The 10,321-nt window shown below is 57.0% G+C and overlaps 1 protein-coding gene across 1 annotated transcript in view; it reads right to left on the reverse strand.

Moving 5' to 3' along the window:
* WDR86 (WD repeat domain 86) overlaps positions 1–8,262 on the reverse strand; it is a 9,114-nt gene extending 852 nt beyond the window's left edge. The window contains exons 1-5 of the mRNA XM_015566240.1: positions 8,224–8,262; positions 7,900–8,150; positions 3,688–4,108; positions 2,911–3,046; positions 3–133 (exon numbers count right to left, since the gene is read on the reverse strand). Of these exons, the coding sequence (XP_015421726.1) occupies positions 3–133; positions 2,911–3,046; positions 3,688–4,108; positions 7,900–8,150; positions 8,224–8,262 (978 nt within the window). The remainder of the gene's footprint in view (positions 1–2; positions 134–2,910; positions 3,047–3,687; positions 4,109–7,899; positions 8,151–8,223) is intronic.
* Between the last annotated feature and the right edge of the window lie 2,059 nt (positions 8,263–10,321).

Here is a 10,321-nt window from a genome sequence, read left to right on the forward strand (position 1 = left end):
ACCCCGGGGATGCGGGCGGGGGCGCCTACCTGGATGCAGTTGATGATGAAGGCGTGGCCGCGGAACACCCTCTGGAGCCCCCCGGACTCGGCGTCAAAGGCGCGCGCGCGGGCGTCCCCGCTGCCCGTGAACACTGTGGACACACGCGCCACTGGGCACCTGCCCGACAGCCCTTCCCCCTCCAGCACGCGCGGGCCCAGGGGCAGGGCTGGCCCCATCACCTGGACCCTCTGGGGGGCCCGTCTGCCCGCCTCACAGGATGTCCTAGGTTCCCGTGGGGCCTAGCGGAAGCCCCTGGACAGACGGACGCAGCACCTTCATTATCTGACCACCTCCCCGCGTCAGGGGGACCCTGGGGCCGGGAGAGGCCTTCTTCCTTGGGCTCCCATCGTCCTGCGCGGCCCGTCCAGGGGCTGCCATTCCTCCCAGCACCACCTGGCCCAGGTTCCCTCTCAAGCGTTTGGTGGAAGCCATTGGTAAACTGGTCTCATCTGCCCCGTGTTCCCGCAGCTCTGAGGCGCGACTCAGGGGAGCCCTCCCTCCGCTGCCGGGGCAAGCACCAACCAGAGATGCTCCTCCCGCACTAATGAACTTCGCCTCCCAGCGCAGGCCTGGGGGCAGCAGCGTGCCCTGCCCAACCTCTTGCAAGGATAAGCCGGTTTCTTAGAACATAGTAGAGTCCTTAAAGCCCAGGGTCATTAGAACCACCTGTTGGGCTTAAGCACAGACCGCTGGGCGCCCCCGAGTTTATGATTTAGGGGCCTGGGGACCTGCACTTCTAACCAGTTCCAGGTGATTCCTATTCTGCTGGTCAGGAACCTCGCTGAGAACACGGAACCTCTGGTTCACGTATGGTCTAGCCCGGGTTGTCCCAGGAGCCACCCCAACACGAGTTCAGTGCCAATAGCTCATCTGGCAGGCGCTCCAGGAAGTGGGAGAGAAACACGGATGGGCACCACACAGGTGCAGTAACGAGGCCTTGGGAGAAGGTGCAGACCACGTGTCAGCTGTCCCACCCGAGGGCAAGGATGCTGGGCTACCTACCCAGCCATTCTCATTAGTCATTGGCTGAGGGCCTCTCTGGTGGGTGTCAATCCCAGCTCTCCGCTGCCCGCCCCCCCTTACAAGAACACACATGCGGGCTGAGGACCTTAGGTGCTGCGGCAAGAAGCACCCCTGCACACGGTACCCACAGCATCCGCTACATCCACCTGCAGCCTGAGCAGGTCACAGCAAGCAACCCCGGGGCTCCCTTTCTTACCCACCTCCTGTGTTCCGGCCTCTCTGCTAAAGCTACCCGACAAGGTGGCCCTGGATGGCAGTTTCCTTTCTGGGCTTTTCAGCTCCTCTCCTGCCTTCCCTTCCCCACCAACCAAGCCTGGTCGCTGTGCACCCCGTGGGTGGGAGCAGGGTCAGGAATTAAGTCTCATCATCCCACAGCCTGTTGGGAAGACCAAGTTCCTTCACAACTGGCAACAACAGGGAGGGCCCCTGGGATCCAATAGTGGCAGCTTCCATCCCGGCTGCTGCCAAGGGGAGGTGCTCTAGGCGGCAGTCTTTGTAAGTTAGAGCCTTTCTAAGTGTCCCGACTTGGGAGCTGACACACAATCACACTTACAGGTTTGGATATAGGAAGAAGAAAAAAATAATTTGTCCGTGTCAGACACCTAAATCCCGGGGGCACCTCAGGCGCTATTTTCAGATTCACATTCCGTCTTCATCTATCACGTGTGCTGTGAAGTCTGTGAGTTTCCCACTGTGACTCTTCCTCCACCCTCTGCTCCCTCAGCCCAGTGCTAGGAAGATGACAAGCAGGCTCAGTGCTGTGTGTGTGTGTGTGTGCGTGCGCGCGTGTGGGGGGGGGTCCACGCACACACATGGGGGGAGGGAGGCTGATGGCAACACAGAGCATTGGGCAGCACTTGGGGAGGGATGCTCAGGAACCTGGGAGCCCCCTGCCATGCAGATGTGATGAGGCTGGGGCTGGCTTCCCTGGAACAGTGTCTGCCTTCTTGGTGCCTGGGGTGTAAACACACAGCCAATTGGACAGAGCCCGCAAAGCCCAGTTGTGTGGCTATGTGAGCCTGTGGGATAAACAGCTTGCTGCCCACCGAGTAAGCCATCTGCCTTTCTTCCTTCACAAAACAATCCCGGTTCCTCCTGGGAGCTGCGTCCCCAGAGAAGAGGTTTTCTTCAGCAGTCCCTGCAGGCAGTGGTCTGAGACTCAGGGAAAAGTCTTGGGTGGCCCTTCCAGGGAAGAGTTTTAAAGGGGCCTTATCAGCTAGAGACACATCCTTTTGCCCTTCCCTCTTCTTCCTGCACAAAACAGGAGTGCTCCAGCCGCTATCTTGGACCATCAGCCCCTTAACGATAGGAGGTATGTGTGGTGAAGCAACGTGACAGAAGGAATCTGGGTGCCTGATAACTGAGAGCCCCTAAAATTCTTCTGAGAGAAAAATAAACCACCATCTCATTCAAACCACTGCTCTCTGCGTTTTCTCTTATCTGTTCGCAAACCTAAACGCCAAGTGAAGCCAAACCCACATGGCCCTCACGCTGGCTGGAGTAGCAGTGTCGCTGTCTCACTGGGAATTAGAATGTGTCCTTGAGACGTGCTCTTGCCCTAGGACCTCTGAGCATCCAGGTGGCTGCATGTTCTGGTGGCTAAAGTTAGGGGAGTCCCCACCCCCTTTCTGGGCTTGCTTTGTAGATAACGCTGGAGGAACATGTGAATGCAGGTGGCCTGGCCACAGCTCCTGGGTGCTGCCCGCACTGAATGACAGCTGCCCATTAGTCCTGAAGTAGAGAAGCACAGAGGTGCTGAGCAGGGAGGATTTGGGGGAGCGGAGTGGGGAGCAGGCAGGACAAGGTGGGCTGGGCAGGTGGGGTGGTGCAGGGAGGGTCACTTACAGGTGCCCGCATGGTACTTGAGGGCGCTCACGCTGTGTCTGTGGGCTGGGAACGTGCGCACACACTCCCCCGTGTCCGCCAGCCAGCACTTGACGGTCCTGTCGGCGCTGCCCGAGTACACATGCTGGTTCACGAGCTGAGGAGGGATGTGGGTACTGTGGCTCAGAGGCCCTCCCAGCCTCTCCGAATGGAAGGGGAGGGGATGTGCTGGGCTCAGTGGAGAAAGTGCACGAACCAGAAACGCCCGGCTGTGGGTCCCACCTGACCGCCGGCTCCGGCACCCAGGACCTCCCTGCTCCTCCCCGCTTCCCGGGGAGCGTGGGGCTGGGCAGGCAGGCAGACCCGGCTCAGGTCTTCACTATTACTCGCCCTTGGCCAAGTCACTGACTGCTCCTCAGCAGCTTCACGGAAGCTAAGGACCGTGCCAGCACCATACTGGTAAGAGCAAGGACCCCCAACATTCGCCGGCATAGAGACTACTTCTGCCAGGTGCCGATGGGGTGATGCCTGCCTAACCCAGTAGGACTGGTGTCCTTCTAGGTAGAGGAAATGTGGACACATTGGGAAGGTCATGTGTGGCCGGAGGGAGAGGCCTCAGGAGAAACCAGCCCTGCAGACACCTTGATCTTGGACTTCCAGCCTCTAGAACTGAGAGACACCGAGCTCTGCTGTTTCACTCCCCCCCGCCCCCACCTGTGGCACTTTGTCACGAAGGCCCAGCTGACTGTACACGGGGGCAGGGCAGGGCAGCACAGACAGAGGGGGCGGCGGTCTCACCTCCAGACAGATGACAGAGCCCTGGTGCTCCCGGAACACCCGCAGCTGCTCCCCACTCAGGATGTCCCAGGCGCGGATGGTGGTGTCCGTGCTGCCCGTGAAGGCTGTGTGGCTGGGCGTGTCCAGCACAAGGCACAGCACGGCACCCGTGTGGCCCCGTAGGGTCTGGTGGCAGCAGCCACTAGCCACCTGCCACACCTTGGCCGTGCCATCCGTGCTGCCTGTTACCAGCAGCCCCCCGGACACAGCCTCCTCCTCGAAGGGAGCCCCGGGCAGATCCCAGGGGGCGGAGTAGGCGAGAGTCAGCACGCAGTTGCGGTGGCCCCGGAACTCCCGGGACACCTGCCCCTTGTCCACACTCCAGGCGCGAGCTGTCCGGTCATAGGAGCTGCTGAAGAGCTGGTTGTTGGTGACCAGGATCCTGGTGGCAGAGGGAAAGGCCAGGGGTTGGCCCACAGGGCTGCCCGGCAGGCTGTCACAGGGTCCCTTTGGCAGGTGTCCTCCACGTTCCCTGAGCCCAGGCAACGGGAAGCAGGAAATGCTCCCAGAGAAAGTCCTGGGCTGGAGTACCCCAGGCCCCTGCTTCAGGGGGGACTGTGCGGGGTCAGGAGAACACCCCTGAAGCTGCAGGGGCCCAGGCAGAGGCCACCACTCACAGAACAAAGCCCAGACTGAAGGCGTCCTGGTCACTGCCATCATAGCCCCACCACCGGCATGGACACCTGCCCGGGCCAGGGGCGGCTGCCTCTGCACTGTGGCTGGAGACACTCCCTCTGCACCCCGTGACCAGTCACCCCCGGGGTTCAGCTGAAGGCCCCTTCGCTAAGACGCCGCCCAGAATCCCCACCACGTGCTGGGCCGTGGTCCACTCTGACTTCCCCGCAGCAGGGCCCAGGCTCTGATGCTTCCATCCCGCCCAACGCGAGGACCACAGCAGCCGCTCGTTACACCTATGGAAGCGGGTGTGGGGAGGACAGGTGGGGAGGACGGGTGGGGAGGACAGGGGGCGGCCCACCCTCCGGGTTTGCCCCGAACTGAAAGGCTGCGGGAACATGGGACTTGCAGTTTAAAAACCAGGAACGTTCTGGGCAAAGTGGGACACACTGGTCACCCTAAGGACAGGTCAGACTCAGGGGCTGGGTGGGGCATCGGGATGGTAGAACCTTGGGGAAGCTGGGAGTTATGTGTGTTTTCTGAAAGGCCTCTGTCACGCTCACAGCGCCAGTGCCAGATCAGCCCACGAGTGACTTCTGTAGTCAGGGCCACGGGAGACACAATCAGACAGGTCTCGGTGGGGTGGGGGTGGGAGCGGGCATGGCATCTGCTGCAGCTCGCACAGCCAAATGTCATCTGGGCCGACGTCTGCTGACAACACTCCAGCCAAGGGCCCCAGGGAATTCTGGGTGAGAGGAGCAGAGAGGGTCTGGCCACCTCCTCCCGCCCCCAGGGCAGGAAGAAAGGCCGCCCAACAGTAAAAACTCGTGAATCTTTTTCTCCTTTCGATAAATGCTAAGGCCGTCCCCCCAGAAAAATACACATTTGTCTTTTGTATAGAACATTGGCTGTGACCTCAAAGGGCCCGTGTTGAGGAGGCTGAGCCCCCAGGAGCACAGACCCCAAAGGGCAGAGGCCAAGGTTGGAATAAGGCCCTGTCCTCGGTGTGGGGACAGGGGTAGGTTAGGGACACCTGGCGCTCCCTCCGTCCTGGAGGCTGGCGCAGCGGGAGGAGAGATGGACCACGCGAGGGAACAGACCTGCCTGCACCGCACCCAGGCCCCGCATCCTGCAAGGTTCTCACCTCCTGCAGGTGACTAAGGAAACAGACTCAGTGAAACAGCTCCTGCCCTGGTAGATGTGGATTCCACGACGTGTGTGTTTCTAAAGGAAAGTGAGGACCTGCTGTCACATGCACCACGGGTGACGTGCTGGGGGCCTGCAGGCCGCCGGGGGTGGCCTGGCATGAGAGAGCAGAGACGCCAGGCCTGGTGGGCTCCCCCAGAAGCTCACACACCTGGCCCAGCTCTGAAAACACGGGAGGAAGTGAATTCCGTGTCCTCACCTCAGGGGTGTCACGCATTTGCAAGCACAGTTAATAATGCAAATGTCTTCCCAGATCTACCACTCAAAAGTAGTGTGTGCACTGGCTGGTTTGGCTCGGTGAATAGAGCGTCCGCTTGTGGACTGAAGGGTCCCAGGTTCGATTCCAGTCAACGGCACATGCCCAGGTTGCGGGCCCAACCCTCACTAGGGGGTGTGCAGAAGGCAGCCGATCAACGATTCTCATCATTGATGTTTCTATCCCTCTCTCCCTCTCCCTTCCTCTCTGAAACCAATAAAAAGCAGCTGATAGTTGCCAGGTACAACCTGAGAGCAAGCTGGTCACCTGAGGTGTGGCCTTCTCCCACCTGTCAGCACTCCGACCACTCACGCCTCACAAAAGGAGACTCCCCCTTCCCACACTTTTCCTCAGTCACAAATTTTTCTTAAGAGAGAGTGCTGGGACCTGGCTGGGTGGCTCAGTTAGTTAGTGTCATCCCGACACACCAGGCTGTGGGTCTGACCCCGTCAGGGCACATACGAGAACCAGCCAATGAGTGCAGAACGAACTGATGTTTCTCTCTCTCCCTCTCTCTCTCTCTCAAAAGAAAAGGAGCCCAGCCAGCATGGCTCAGTGGTTGAGCGTCGATCTGTGAACAAGAAGGTCACGGTTCGCTTCCCGGTCAGAACACACATACCCGGGTTGTGGGCTCGATCCCCAGTGTCTCTCTCTCTCCCTTCTTCTCCAAAGTCAATAAAAATATGTAAAAAATAAATAAATAAAAGAGAGAAAGGAAGGACAGCAGGGAGGGAGGGAGGGATGTTTGGGGTGCAGAACGAACTGATGTTTCTCTCTCTCCCTCTCTCTCTCTCTCAAAAGAAAAGGAGCCCAGCCAGCATGGCTCAGTGGTTGAGCGTCGATCTGTGAACAAGAAGGTCACGGTTCGCTTCCCGGTCAGAACACACATACCCGGGTTGTGGGCTCGATCCCCAGTGTCTCTCTCTCTCCCTTCTTCTCCAAAGTCAATAAAAATCTGCTTGGCCCTGGCCTCCCAGGTCTGCGGCCTGGCCTGCTCCAGGTAACGGTAGGGGACAAAAGTGGGGCTGCTGGAAGGTGGGCGGGGGACGGGGCCTGCCTTCCCCACTCTGACCATCGTGTGTGTGTGTGTGTGTGTGTGTGTGTGTGTGTGTGTGAACATGTGTGCGTGTGCGTGGTGTGCCAACACAGCTCTTTACTGTGTTTCTACTTAGGGGTGTTGTTGAGTTCCTGCCCTGTGGGTGCACCATTCCGAATGCAGGCCACTGGAACTTGGTCAGTTAATGGTCAGTCTGGCCATTTCTGGGCCTTGACCATTAACAACTCAGGTCCCACCCGGCCCAGGTGTGAGCAAAGCCCGTGCTGGCAGCGTCCCTCCTGGCGGGGAATATCCTAGTCCGCCAGCCCAGCTCCGCCTGCCTCTGTCCCCTCAAACCACTGCCTGCACTGGGTCTCTCCTTATTTACCGCCCAGGCAGGTGGCCTCCTGTCAGTAAGGCATCGGAAGGCCGAGGGCGGGGCCAGACTCCTGCTGATCCGGGCAGTCCTTCGGGAGCCTGCGATGGCCGATGGCCGCAGTTACATAAATAATGTTAAATTGATCTGATGAGCAAAGGAATTTCATGGCTCAGCTCAGACCCAAATCCAATAAGGGAAAACTCAAACCGAGGAGGGGGGTGAGGGTAGAGGGAGGAGAACAGTTTCAAGTGCAACACGGAAAGGAGAGGTTTAAAAATACCCTGGCTTCATCTTCAGAGCCATCCCCATTGGCTGCTCCACCAAGTCCCTGGCCCACCATCGGGTACCAATTAAGCCATTTCCTCTGGAATCTGTTCCACCCTAGGAGTTGTGGCCTCCAGATGCCTTTCCCTGTGCCCAGCAGGGGGCAGTATGCAGCCAAGTCAATGTGTTCCCCACCTCTACCTCCCAAACCCCCACCTGCAGCCCTAGGTAGTGGGCACATGTCACACCTGGGGACACTTCTGTCCTGAGCTTCCCATTGCTCTGTGCTCCTGGTGACCAACCTGCGTGCCCACAGGCGGCTTCCCCACAGAAGCTACACCTCTGTCCCTGGGGCCCAGCCAGGTAAGATGAGAGGCCGAGTCCTCACCGCCTGTCAGCCGGCCCGGCCATGCTGACCTGTTCACAATGGATGTGTGTCCTCGGAACACCTGCAGGCACTGCCCGGTCAGCACGTCCCACTTCCTGATGGTGCGGTCGGCGCTGCACGTGAAGGCAGCCTCGTTCTCCAGCTGGCAGAAGGTCACGTAGCTCTCGTGTCCTGTAGGGAGGGCAGAGGTGAGCCCGGGGCATGCCAGCTTCTGCTTTTCCCTAGGAAGAATGCTTGAGGCGGCGCGGGGCAGGCGTGTTTGAGACCAGTCCAGAAGTGACTAGCCCTTTAAAATAAAAAATTAAGTCTGGGAGAGTATGTGGGGTGCCAGGAGCAACCCAGGGGACACTCACCCTGCCCCCCGAATCCTTCCGTTCCCTCCTCTTCATCATCGTCTTTCGGTCTTCAAACTATCCACTCAGTCATCCCACACACTCTGTAACTCAGTGTTAGGGAGGCAGGAAGCAGAGGCCAGGGGCACGGTCTTCAACGCCCCAGCGCTGGGCTAGCGCCCTGAGCTACTATTGACCCGCTGGCAAGTCATCTCCCTCCCTGTGCCGTGATCTCCTCATCTGACCCAGGGAGCGGGGCAACGCCTGTCTCATGGGGCTGCTGTGCAGACTGAGCTGCTAGGTGTTAGCTGCTTTCGCGCTCGGGGAGAAACACTGCGGTAGGCAGAATACTGAGTCCTAATTCCTGGAACCTAGAAATGTTACCTTGCTTGGAAAAAGGCACATTTGCAGATGTAATTAAGTGAAGGCTCTTGAGTTGGAGAGATTATCAGCATGGGCCCTAAATGCAACCACAGGTGTCCTCGTAAGAAGGAGGCAGAGCCCTGACTGGTATGATCAGTGGTTAGAGTGTCAGCCTACACACCAAAGGGTCACAGGTTCTATTCCGATAAAGGACACATACTGGGTTTCAGGTTCGATACCTGGTCCCGGCCGGGCACATGCGGGAGGCAACCAATCAATGTGTCTCTTTCACATTGGTATTTCCAGCTCGCTCTCTCTCTCTCTCTCTCTCCCTTTTCTCCCCCCTCCCACTCTCTAAAAATCACTGGAAAAAATAGCCTCACCTGAGGATTAACAAAAAAGAAAAAAAAATCCTTAGATGAGGATTAACAAAAAAGATTTTTTTTTAAAAAAAAAGGAGGCAGAGCCCTGGCCAGGTAGCTCAGTTGGTTAGAGCGTAGTCCTTAAATGCTAAGGTTGCAGGTTCGAACCTTGGTGGAAAGATAACCAATCGATATTTCTCACATTGATGTTTCTCTCCCCCTGCCCCTAAAACAATCAATAAACATATCCTCGGGTGAAGATTAAAAAAAAGAATCAACCAATGAATGCATAAATAAGTAGAACAACAAATCAATGTTTCTCTCTTTCCCCCCTTTCTCTCTCTCAAATCAATTTTTAAAAATTTTTTAAAAAGAAAAATTTCTCAGTCTTCTTGGATAGCCTAGATCAGGCCTCTAGGAAAACAACGTTTGTGCGAATTAAATAAACACTTGAAGAAACTGCAGATTATGTTTCCCTTAAAAACATGTTAGTTTAAAAGTCGAGGGCAAAGTTTGTTTGGCAAAACACAGCCCTGCTTTTGGCCAAACCCAAAGAGTTTATAAGATAGTTTAAGATTATCAACAAACCTTCCCTGAGACCAGGGCTGTCCGTTGGAGGGCTCAGCACTGTGAGGGGAGGGCAGCCGGGTGCCCTGAAGGCAGGGAGGTGCCACCGAGCTGGCCACACACAGGCTCACTCACGCCCAGCAGTCCTCCACCGACCACCCAGCAGTCCTCCACCGACGGAGTGTGCGGACTAACGCAGGCCTAACAGTGCAGACTAACCCAGGCCGCCCAGACAGGCTCCTGGGGGGCGTCATCCCCATTCAATCTGCTTCCTCCCATCTCACAGGAAGGCCAAGTCAATTAGGGCAAGAAAAACACTGAGAAATGTCAGTGCCCCGGACACCTGAAACCAGGGATGCCGAAGACCATGAGCTTCAGGACTGCTGTTATGACACACAGAAGGAAAAAGGAAAAAAAGAATATAAACACTGATTACGAATCAATAAAATATAACACACAAACAAAAACTTAAGAGGTGATAATGAAAAGAAGTTTTTCAATGTAAAAAAACCTCATCTTGCCTGGCTGGTGTGGCTCAGTGGTTGAACATTGACCTATGAACCAGGAGGTCAGGGTTCGATTCCTGGTCAGAGCACATGCCGAAGTTGCGGGCTCGCAGAAGGCAGCGGATCAATGATTCTCTTTCATCATTGATGTTTCTCTCTCTCCCTCCCCCTCTGAAATCAATTAAAAAATATTTTGAAAAAACCAAACACCCTCATTTCTTAAGCAGGGCCAGACTGACCCTCTGTCTTCTGGGGACCTGGCCCTGGGCTGGCTGAGGCTCCCTGCAGTGGTCAAGGCTCCCCAGTGGACAAGCCCCTTCC

The sequence above is a fragment of the Myotis davidii genome, unplaced genomic scaffold (genome assembly GCF_000327345.1).
Source record: "Myotis davidii unplaced genomic scaffold, ASM32734v1 scaffold762, whole genome shotgun sequence".
NCBI lineage: Eukaryota > Metazoa > Chordata > Mammalia > Chiroptera > Vespertilionidae > Myotis > Myotis davidii.